At 44.2% G+C, this 12224-nt stretch overlaps 1 protein-coding gene across 1 annotated transcript in view; it reads left to right on the top strand.

Annotated features, from left to right (window-relative positions):
- LOC133130179 (fibrillin-1-like) overlaps window positions 1–12224 on the top strand; it is a 75107-nt gene that overhangs the window by 13359 nt on the left and 49524 nt on the right. Inside the window, exons 7-15 of the mRNA XM_061244512.1 lie at window positions 542–739; window positions 3745–3870; window positions 5484–5609; window positions 8177–8329; window positions 8763–9023; window positions 9469–9609; window positions 10277–10396; window positions 10831–10956; window positions 11653–11775. Coding sequence (XP_061100496.1) covers window positions 542–739; window positions 3745–3870; window positions 5484–5609; window positions 8177–8329; window positions 8763–9023; window positions 9469–9609; window positions 10277–10396; window positions 10831–10956; window positions 11653–11775 — 1374 coding nt within the window. The remainder of the gene's footprint in view (window positions 1–541; window positions 740–3744; window positions 3871–5483; window positions 5610–8176; window positions 8330–8762; window positions 9024–9468; window positions 9610–10276; window positions 10397–10830; window positions 10957–11652; window positions 11776–12224) is intronic.

The following is a 12224-nucleotide window of genomic DNA, read 5'->3' as shown; positions in this document are numbered from 1 at the left end:
AAAAATTTGATCCCTTGAAGAACAAAAATTTACCTCTAAGTGTACTTGTCTTTTTGCTTTCCCGTGACTCTGAGATTTCTACTGTGCTGAATGTCTTCAGAGGGAAACTCTCATTGAAATTGTGAACTCTTCTAAAGTCTTCTATTTAAGATAAACCAGGACTCAAGCCTCCTCATCTCCTGTAGTGTGTGCAGTCTTGGTGTGCAGTCCTGTTGTCTGACGTGTGGTGTCTATCTCTTAACCGTCCCTGTGCCTGTCAGATTTCTACTCTACTGAATCTCTTAAGTGAAATCATGAACTCCTAATCATTATCTTCTATTTAAGCTAAAGCAAGCCTGTGCAGTTGTGCTATCTGACTTGTGGTATTTTGTCTTTTATCTATCTGTCCTGTGCCTCTCAGATTTCTACTCTGCTGAATCTCTGAATTCTAAACTCCTAATGGTCTGCTGTTTAACATAAACTGGGACATAATCTCCCGCGTGTGCGGCCGTGCTGTCTGACGTGTGGTACCCATCTCGTAACTGTCCTGTGCCTCTCTCAGATTACAGGACGGGCCCCTGCTTTGCCTCGGTGAGTAACCAGATGTGCCAGGGCCAGCTGACGGGCATTGTGTGCACCAAGACGCTGTGCTGTGCCACCGTGGGCCGGGCCTGGGGGCACCCCTGCGAGATGTGCCCCGCCCAGCCCCACCCCTGTCGCCGCGGCTTCATCCCCAACCACCGGACCGGAGCCTGTCAAGGTACCCGCCGCCTCGGCGCTCCCCGAGAGGGGATTAGGACTAATTGACTTAAATTGCCTTCACTCCCTCCGTCTGAAGAATGTCGAGGGGTGAAGAGGGGAGCCTGTCAGGTCGGCGCGTTTGCGCTTGGCTGGGCGTGAGGTGCACAAGCACATTTGCTATGAATCAAAAACCTTTTTTTTTCTCTTGTAAAAAAAATGTCTCAAGTCAGGCAAAAACATTTTTTTGTTTTTTTCCATGAAAGGAAAAAAAAATCTGCCTGTGCGACACTAAATAAATGTTGAATCTTAACACTTTACTTAAATTAAGTTTACAGAGAATCTGAGCGGTGCCAGGAGCAACCGTTTAAACAGTCTTCTGTGAAGAATATTATTTCATTTATACATTGGTTATGAAGCAGGCGAAGGGACAAGTGAACAAATACAATTCAAGGAATTCAAATCCACATGCAAACCGCATGCAAACAAATTCACTTCAGTATGTCAACCTCAACATTTGCTTGACATAGCAATAGGATTGGATTTCCTACTTTCATTTTGAAAGTGTATTTACTGTGTTTGCCATCCCTGCTGCCTTCATGACGAAGATGCCTTTCTTCAGCTTGCCGTCCTCCATTCTCCTGTTCCAAGATCATCAAGTTGAAGCCAACAGATTCATGTGGAACAGAGTCAGACATGGGCGCAGTTTGTCGGCGCTAGAAGGAAGCGATCTCAAGTCACAAAAATGCCTTGTCACTGCATGTTGGCCAGTGTTGAACAAACTAGCTACAGAAGCTTTTTATTTCAGACTTAAATATTCCAGGGACAGCAGCACTCCACAGAAACCTCACTTGTGGTAATATTTGCGTACTGTATATTCTTTTATTTGGCAAGCACACACTGCACACTCATTCTGGCCATGTTTCAGAGCTATAACCTTTATCCCTTTACATTTATAAGGTTAAGCACCCAAAGCACTTTGTTGCAGCCTATACATTAATATTAAAAATGAATAAAACACACTGCACAGGGTCCTTAACGCAACCTTTCCTGAAATAAGTGCTGTTTCCTTTTAAACATCTGTTTATCTTTAGCTGGGACAAAACAAGTGTTTGTCCAACATACTGTAGACACACAGAAGAGAACCAGCAGTCTGCTCTTTATGCCATTTACAGTCACTATGTACTGTATTAGTCTGTGCTACACATTCTAAGACAATGGATGAACATAAGACATGATGGTTATAATTTTCCTTTCTTGGGAATTGGATGGCAAGTGGCAGATGGCCATTTAACAACATACCATGTATGGTTATATAGTTGTTGTGATTTGGTGGATGGCAACACTTAAGCTGGTTCAACAGCAATTTTTGAGACCGTTTTTTCCAATATTTTTTCTCTACAATTAGAAGTTTGCCATAGTTTCTCTTTCTTATATGACCATGAGAGGGTGCATCCTTAACTCTCTAAACTATGCAAAAAAAAACATTGGCAGCTTGCCTGCTCCTGCCTCCGCGTCCTCCTTGTGCCACTCTGACCCACAGGGGCACAGCTTCGTTCTGATGTAGTTATGGCAAACATGTTCCAAGGTTTCTGATTGGTTATAATTACTGCCCTGAGATACACATCGCTCCCAGAATGCCCTGCTGTGGCCTATGTCTCTCCTGCTTGTCAGCAGCACAAAATAAAGACTCCCCAGGCACACACTGTCCCTTTTGTTCAGTCCCAGCGTCCAAGCCGGTCGAGGTACCCGTCGGTCACGCTGCGGATGGTCCCTGTGCCCCTGGGTCTCAGCAGAGAGGTCCTGCAGATGTGGGCCGGGACTTCTCCCCCCAGGGCATTCTGGAAAGCCCCTCTGCTGCGTTTGGCTTCCCCTCTTAATTCCTCCAGCTGTACAAATTCTTTTTATCGTCTGGCCGTCTGTGGGACAGTGGAGAGCGAGCAGGGGTGGCCAATCCACAGGGCTGCTGATTTAGGGCCCTGTGCTCGCAGCTATGGGAAGCATTCCTGTCTCTTCTTCCATCTCTGCGTTTGCTATTTTCCCTTTTTCCTCTTGACCCCCTCCCCCATATGACAAACTTTAACTGTCACCCTCTCACTCTCAGCCTGGGTCTCACCTGACACGCCTTCAAGACAGCGAACGTTCCCAACAAACTACGTATGTTTGCAGCAAACAGATACTGTTGAACCATTTTAATGAACATTGCACTAATTCCATTTTAATAACATTGAGTGCGACTTAGGTCTGACAATGACAGCTGGCTGATTTGTTGCTTACCTGTGATTGATTTGTAAAGGTAAGAACAAATATTACATTGATTAAAGTGTATTATAACGGCTGAATAATTGTCAACTTTTGTTCTCTCTGCGTTTTCCCCTTTATTCTCTACTCACTACACTTAGGTATGAGTGCACGCAGTCCCAATGTCACCGGATGACATACACTCCATAGGGGAAACCTTTTTGGTTCTTTACCCTCTGTCATAGGTGTGAAGTGTGAATTCCCAGACAGAGAACCATTTTGACCCACAGAGAACCCTTTAAGTAGGGCTCTTCTATAGAATCGCTGGGTTCCTATTGGAAACACTATTTGAGTATAAGATCCCATTCTAAATCAAACTGCAGAGAAAGTGTGGAGGAGGCATGAAGGCTTTATTGTTTCTGGGTTTTTGTGCAGCTTCAGTTTTACGCAGAAACCCTTTAAAACACAATCGGCAGCTGTAGCAGAGGACGGAAAGAAAATAATGTTCCTGTAACGGTGATTACGAGGCCAAGCAGAACACCAGCTACGATGTTACTCGGTCTTATGGATCCAACACTAACTACGGTGTTATATTTCGCCAGTTCATACCACCTTCCTTACAAATTAAAGCACCATTTCAGCCCACTCAACCCAGCTGTACAAAGAACAAAATTGGGGAGCCCATTTCTATGGTTTTAAACCAGTAATTCCCGTACAGATGAATAATTCTGTGGAAAGAAAGATGTGATTTTGTTTTGGTTAACACATTCTTTTCCCCCTTGGTAGATGTGGATGAATGCCAAGCCATTCCAGGGCTCTGTCAAGGAGGAAATTGCATTAACACCGTTGGATCATTTGAGTGCAAGTGCCCTGCCGGACACAAGTTTAATGAAATTACACAGAAATGTGAAGGTAAGACCTTCGGAAAACGGCACCATGTACAGTGAAAATAATGAGTGCTGTTCCATTGATCATTCAAGTGTAGGTCTACTTTGAAATGAATCCTAAATACATTTTAGCCTGCTTTCTGTTTTTCCAAACCTTGGTGTGAGTGATTTAATTGTACAAGAGGCCTGTGGACCCAAAAAGAATAAGTGCAAGCGTACAGGCAGCTGCAACAGAGTTTAGTGTTTCTCATAATAGCGGGATTAAGGCGAGCTGCAGTGAGCTGCCTCGAGAAACAGCAAGTCTCGACTCCGACCCGTACATTGTGACCTTGGAGTTATAAGGCTCTCTCTGCATAATTTTGAGTAGTTTTGAGATATTGAGAAGTTTTCACATCCCACAGCAAACTAACTCAATCAAAATGACAGACACCCTAAAAGTGTTCTGAATGTCAAAATCCTATAAAATTGCTCTATAAACAACATATTTATGACACTCATTTTTGTAAAAGAAGAAATGAAGTCAGAACCTTATAATGATAAAGTTTCACGTTACTGGTTCTTTATACAGTGATATTATACAAATCTAGACAACAAAGAGGACAGGCCCCATTGGCTGAGACTCTGAGCAGTCTGAGGGTCTCCTGGTGACTGAATAAAAGCCCTTACACACAGTGGCTGGACGGAGGGGCTTGTTTCCAGGGTCAGGGGAGAGGCGCCTCCGTCTCTGGGTGTGTGGTGCCCTGCAAGTGCGGGGGCCAGAGGGGCGGATGTGGGCGCTGATGATTCAGAGATGACTCGCGTGTTTTGTCCCCGGTCTTGCGGGGGCTGGGGCTGGGGCTGGGGCTGGGGCTGGGGCTGGGGCGGGGGCTGGGGCTGGGGCTGGGGCGGGGGCTGGGGCCGGGGCCGGGGCCGGGGCTGGGGCTGGGGCTGGGGCCGGGGCTGGGGGGTCAAGGGCCCGTGGGCTGTGGGGAGACTGTGTTGTGCTGTGTTCGGGCGACCATATTGTGGCATTTTTAAAAGAGAATTAAATCATTTTAAGAGCTTGCTTCAGCCTGTAATATGCACTAACTATAGTTTATTTTTGAATAGAAAGAGTCTCAGCACTTAAAAGAATGAAAGACATATTCTGTCAGATGTTAGAATGGTAAAGAATGTTGGCTTAATTAAGTAAAATTATTTATTTTGCGTAATTCATGTGTGAAACGTTCCAGACCAGTGGAGTGGCTGCAATTCTGCACAATTAGATTTTCTGAAATGAAGGACTTGTGCTGCCTGCTTGCAAAAGTTCTGTACCGTATTTCCTCCTGAAATAAGCTGATTCATATGGAATTCCAAATCTTGGCCCAGTTATTTCATAACCCACATTAATGTCTGATGCGTTTTCTTTTGAAACCAATGTGGTTAGCACTGTTTTACAAACTTCATCAAATTGTTCTTAGAAATAACAGCTTGGAAAGACGCTTTCTATCTCGCCAGCACTGTTAGATGATAAGCAGAAAACGCTGTTGTAAAAATTTTAATTACAATTCTCCGCTGTGCCTCCATTTTGTTTCTGGGCACATTGAAGTACAGTATTATGACATAATTAAAGTGTACTAATAATAGAACATAATCCATACTTCATTTCTTTTTGCACAGACCTTGACGAATGTGCCAACATTCCTGGTCTGTGCAGTGGGGGGGAATGTTCGAATACGGTCGGGAGCTACTTCTGCAAGTGTCCTCAGGGATTCTACACCCCTCTCGATGGGTCCAGATGTATTGGTAAGAGGAATAAGTTGCGTCAGTTTGCCTATCACTTGAACAAACCTGGGTCAAAATATGCAATTCTTTCAGATTCAAATAAGTTTCATATGAAATAACTTCAAAAAGGGCAAACCCACCCTTCTAAAGGTCTTCTTGTTTGGCTCTCAGTTGCACCAGGCAAGATCAATGAAGCACAGAGAAGTATACAGATAAGTATCCAAAAAAGTTATGTATTTGACCCAGGTCTGTGCTTGAATAGTAGAGATAATTAAGAATCTCCTGGTTTGTCACAAGCACCTGCTTGTGCTACAGCAAGCATGATTATCCTGCAAATCCACACAAGTCATTAACTCCTTGAATCTACAGTAAAAGTCCTGAAAAGGTATCCTAATATGCCAGAATTGGAATGGGAAATGGGGGCATTAGAAGCATACAAACAGGTTCTCTGTACGTCATGGTCCAGTTTGTGCTTTTCTGCTGAAATGTTGAGATTAGTTTTTTGGCTCAGAATGAGGTATGGGCATTTCTCTCCTCAGAAGCATCCTGTGTAGCTTCCATGCTCTGCACATCCTAATTTGACCAACGGTTCCTTACAATCAGTGAGAATTAATTTAAGGGAGCATCCCTAAGGCCTCATAATCCCTTTCCATCCAGTTTGGCCCTTGGCCATACCTTCTTGAAGACACCTAAGAGGAATTAAATGGGAATGTTTCAGTTTTAGTCTTAGGAAACTTACACTTTTATTATGGAAAATTTCCCTTGATACTGTGAAAGCAACAAAATGCACAGTCCCAAAATAAATCCACAGAAGTTGTGTACAGACAGTGTTCAGCTTGTTGGAGCTTTACATTACATTAATGGCATTTGGCAGATGCTTTTATCCAGAGCGACGTACAGTTGATTAGACTGAGCAGGAGACAATGCAGGGTTAAGGGCCTTGGACAAGGGCCCAACAGCTGTGCGGATCTTATTGTGGCTACACCGGGATTCGAACCACTGACCTTGCGGGTCCCGGGCATGTGTCTTAACCACTACGCTACAAGCCGCCCAAGCCAGCAAATCAGAACAGCAGTTCATTGATATTAATGAGCCTTAAAAACACAGTCTAAAACAACCTATTCTTGGTAAAGCTCATGAGAGGCGCAGGAGAATGGACATGTAAAACCAGATAGAGATTATTTTTGGTACTTAAAACCACACAAAACTTATTGTATTATGGATTTCAGGACATTGGAAAGACACAGTACGGGACCTTTAAGAATGCAGACAGAGCTAAGCATAACCACGTAGCGTAGCCCCACTCCCTCGGAGTCTGTCAGACAAGCTTTTCCTCTACGCAGTCTCGCTCCGCAGGCTGAGGAGCCATGCCGAGAAAGTACTGTAACCACTCCAAAAACCCGACCGGCTGGAATTTAGGTCAGTAGTCTGTTGCCTCTTAATGCCACAAGAATGAGCTGTTTTCTTTAACTGCTACGAGGAGAGGGGACGCAGGGTGTAACTCCACACTGCGCAGACCTGGCCTGTGGCTGTACCCCTCTCCTCATTAACGCCTTAGAGAAGTTCCTGTTGGTTTAACTCAATATTACCTGATGCTGAAGTGCCAGTAGACAAGGGACATATACCCTCACCCTGCAGAATCGTTCTGAATGCAATGAGAGCGCGGGGGAAATATAATTTCTCCAGTGGACTGTTGCCCATTTTTAGTGAAAATAATGATGAAATATTGGTTTTGTGGATTTGTCAAAGCATGTTTCATGACATGTCTGAAAGCCACAGGATATCCTATTGTGGATGTGCATATGAGGGGGGGGTTGTGCTGATATGTAACTCAGAGAAAGCCATTACAGAGCCCAGATTAATGGGCCCTCAACCCTGCCGCACAGTGGTGACACACCAAGATCTTTCGTCCAAACAAGGCAAGGAAAACCCTAAATCACAAGCAGGGTTTGGTTCCGCCCCAGTCCCATACTGCACTGGGGGAGAATCTGGGCCAGGAAAGTGCAGCTGATCTCCATTGGCCCCAGACCCCAGGAGGATGTTTGTTTGGAAGGAATGTCCGCTATGAAGCTCGGCTTTCCAGAAAAATCTGTTTTGCCAAACAATTCTGTCAGCTTCCCAGTGCAGTGTACGTCCATGTGAACGTCCGGCACGGGCTATGTTTTGAACTATTTATTCCCTCTTCCTCCCCCTTATTTGACATTTGTGAGGCACTCAATCTTTATTTACAAGTTTATAAAGTCCAAACTGTCCCCCGCATCCATTCGTCTACAGAAAGTGTAAAGCTGGAAAAATGTGATGTGGCTGCACTCTCAGGAATAAAGATAGGAAAAGTGAATGCATGTTGCTGGGGCGGTACCATATAGGTACATAAAATTGCACCACTAGCGAGCTGTATATAATGAAGTTGTACCTTTTTGTCTTGGAAAATAAATGGGGGGGTGTTTGAAAGGGGAGGAAATAAACAGTTAAATAAACTGTTAAATAGTCTGTTTTAAAAATGTTGTTGAATAAAAAACATTTTATGACACACAAAAGAAACCTGTCGCTTCTGAGAGTGTGTGTAACGCAGAGCCCTTCCTCCCCAGACGGCCGGAATGGATACTGCTTCTCCAGTCTGCTGAACGGCCGCTGTGCCAACCAGAACGCCCAGCTCATGACCAAAATGCAGTGCTGCTGCGACAGCGGGAGGTGCTGGTCCGACGGATCCGCCCACGAGATGTGCCCCATCCGCGGGACCGGTTCGTTCCTCCTTTTCTTCTCACAGACCAAGCTTCAGAGATGAAATGCCAAGAACGCATTGGTCTTACCAGCTGGACTGTGAATTCCCTCTTCACTGCCAAAAAAAAAAAGAATAAGTCAGTCTTAACAAGTACCTTATTCTTATATTTATACTTAAAATCTTAATTATATGACTTTTTTACTAAATGAGACAAAAAGACTGCCAATGGGGTGAGATAATGTCACTTTTCAAGCAAACAGTAACTTATTAGTCTTATTACAAGACTGAAAATGCTTGTCAAGACTGATTTGTTTTGTAGTGTTTTTTTATGAACTCTGCATTTTGTGGGAGTGAAATAATTTAATTTAATTTTCCAAGCAATAATTTTAGTGTTGCCCCATTGATGGTGTTCATTGTGAGAGCCTGTTCACTCTGCAACTGTTTTGTTCCAGATGAGTACCAGAAGCTGTGTGCCATCATCCAGCCTGGCATTGTCCCTGGGGGGCCCATTGGTCCTGGGGGGCCCATTGGTCCTGGAGGCCCCATTGGTCCTGGAGGCCCTATAGTGCCTGGGGGTCCTATTGTCCCAGGAGGGCCTATCTACCCTGGTCAGCCTGTTGGACCCGGAGGTCCAATTTACCCTGGAGGACCTATCCCAGGGGGCCCTCACTTCCAAAGACCAACATACCCTCCATACGTTCAGCCTCCTCCTCGTATGTCCACACTTTATCTGCATATTCACATAGGAAACGGTGGAACCCTCTGCATGAGGGGAACGATTAGAGCCTTGCATGTTCTCCCATGTGAAAGTAGTGTGCTGAAGTATATTTGTAGTACGGTAAAAGTATAGTATACCTGTGAATACTTTAAGCATAATTGCATTTTATGGAATTACACTTCTGGTATGCTGAAGTAAACTATTGTTTCATGGGAATTGAGTGCTTATGGTAGGACCAATTGCATTTGAAACTCCTGACACCATCAGTGTTTCCTCTACACATTAAAAATATTGGTTTATTCATTGCTAATAGTTTAAATCCCTTTTTGAAGATACCAATAAATATATGTTTGGACCTGAAGGCACTGTTTTAACAACGTGTGCTACTGTAATCATGGAATAAGTATTTGTATGTGTGTATTACTCATGTCTTTGTGCAGTTATTCAAACCCAGAACATCACCAACATGTGCTTGGCCTTCCGAAACCTTTGTCCAAATGGCCGCTGTATTCCTACTCCTGGGAGTTACCGGTGCGAGTGTAACATGGGCTTCAAACTGCATGCTCGTGGGGAGTGTGTGGGTGAGCACTTACTCTCCAACATTTCTGTCACTTAACAACACCTCGTGGACCAGAGTAAAGCTGAAATCGGAATTTTATAGCCATATGACCATATCTGGAAGTACAGTCCCCTCCAAAAGTATTGGATCAGCAAAGTCAATTTATTTGTTTGTGCTATACACTGAAGACACTAAGGTCAAAAGATTTTCTGCTTTTATTTCTTGGTATTTTTTATCTAGATTTGTTAAACAACTTATCTCACATTTTGTGTCAGATCACCCAATATGTTTGCACTGAATACATTTTCCATTGGCTGGAATACGATGTGAATTTCGTCAAACTGTACCAGTGGGTGTGTACGTTGATAAAATTCCCCAAATTTCCATTCCCCATCCAATCAACATCCTTTTACGCAGTGCCCCACATCCTCATTTGACGTCAGTCAAATCAACTCCCCGCCCTACAGAAATTGCCCCCGAAAGATAAGTTAGTGCAGCTCTAACTTCTGTTTCAGCTCGTCTGTAACCAGGCGCATTCCCCCAATGTCTTATCTCTGAGCCTTTATTGTGGGGGGAAATGGCCGCGTATGGTGTCGCGGTTGTCAAAGACGGTATATTGGCCCAAGAATAGAGCGTGTCTCTTTGGGTCTGGTTTCTCCGTGTGACGTTTCCTGTGTGCCGTGCTGCAGATGACGACGAGTGCAACCGGAACCCGTGTGCGCATGGCGAGTGTGTCAACACGGCTGGGTCCTACTACTGTCAGTGTCCCGCCGGCTTTCAGACCACGTCGACCAGGACAGAGTGTCGAGGTGAGAGAGGCTGTGTGCCACCATGTTGACATTTTCTTTTTAACTTACACTGGGTTTTGAAAGAGCTGGTAGCTGGTTGACCAGTTCAGACCAGCTCCATACTCAGCTGGTAGCTGATCATTTCAAGCTGGTCATAGCTGGATTGTAAACCAGGGCTTGGTTCTAGTTTGACTGCAGTAAGGTGATACATTAGTCTGTTTTGATCTTGGCATAATAGCCCTGGTCTCACTGCCTGTGAGAATTGTGGTTGAACCTGGAGTTGATCATTTAAAATACAATACATACAATACAATACAGTACAATGCAATGCAATGCAACAGGCTGTTATACAGTATAGTGTTCTCCATGCAAGCATCCTAGGGCACTTTGCAAGTGTAATAATAATTTATTATTTTGAATTCCTTGCATTTGTATCCTCGTTTTCTCCCCCACAGATCTAGACGAGTGTGTGGCCAATGGACGCATCTGTAACCATGGCCGCTGTGTCAACACTCCTGGGAGCTTCCACTGCGTCTGCAACGCCGGCTTTGAAATCACTGCCGATGGGAAGAACTGCCAAGGTCTGTTTCCCCATAAAAACGTAACTTACTGTGCTGTCCACTGCTGTGTTGAAAACTCATAAACAGTGTTTTACACTTTCTGGTGTGCATACTTCCAACTCACAGCACCTCAACAGCTTTTCCGGGCCTCCTGTTAGAGTGCTAACCTAGCATACACCTGTGCTACTTCAGCATTTACCTATGAGAACGGAAATGGTGGTGTAGCTGCTGGGAATACAGTCATGTGATGACGTAATTACATACACTATCGTGTGAGCATATGTAATTGTATATTAATGTCAAGTAGTACAAGACAGAGTCAGTGAAATAGGGGGCACTTTAACTGCCTCCAGCACAGGAGGAGGAGGAAACTCCTGGATCACTTAAGATGGTCATTTAACTGCTGGTGCCTTAAGGTGTTGCATTTGAGGAAGGTGCATGGAAATAATTAGCCATGTGTATGCCATAGGTTATAATAGCACTTGTGTATAATTGTTTTAGTATTCAGGGGTATTCTAGCTGCCAACCGTGGTATGCTAATTGGAAGGTTGGTGTACTCCTCACGGGTTCAGTTTGTATCTATGTGATCACTCTAGGACTTGGAGCTGTACTTTCCTCTTGGGTCTTCAGCGCACTTGTCCCTGGTTTTGATTTGCACTTTATTGTACATTGCTTGGGATAAATGACTGTAGTGTCATGTGATGTGTTTGCTTGCAGATCAGGATGAGTGCCTGGTCAGAAACATGTGCCTCAATGGGATGTGCATCAACGAGGATGGCAGCTTCAAATGCATCTGCAAACCCGGCTTCTACCTGGACACGACCGGACGCCTCTGCCTGGGTACATCCGCTCCGTCACCATCCCCGACCTGTGCTATTCCAGCTTTTCTCACTCAGACCAGACCATGCCAGGCATACATGCTCTCACTGATTTGTTGTGCAGTCTAGTGATAAAAAACAATGACCTACCTCTGTCTAGATCAGAGGAAGTAGGTGGTTCAAGCTAAGGACAAACCTTGCTTAATTGGTTAAAAATGACAGCCTAGTGATTTCTTAAATATGAGTAATAGTAAAACAAATAGCATAGTCTTGGATCTTGTACTTCTGTTTATGCAACTATGTATTTACTTAACGAGAAATATTTTTTGGTGACCATACACAAGCCTTTTCAGGATAATACGGTTAATATAAAAAAGGCTAAATTAGAATCGCGTAAACCATTCTAACTTCAGCAGGTTATTTACAGCAATGGTTATACAGTATGCAGTTAGATTAAAGTGTAAGGACAAT

The sequence above is a fragment of the Conger conger genome, chromosome 6 (assembly GCF_963514075.1).
Source record: "Conger conger chromosome 6, fConCon1.1, whole genome shotgun sequence".
Lineage (NCBI taxonomy): Eukaryota > Metazoa > Chordata > Actinopteri > Anguilliformes > Congridae > Conger > Conger conger.
This window is presented reverse-complemented; position numbering and strand designations above follow the sequence as displayed.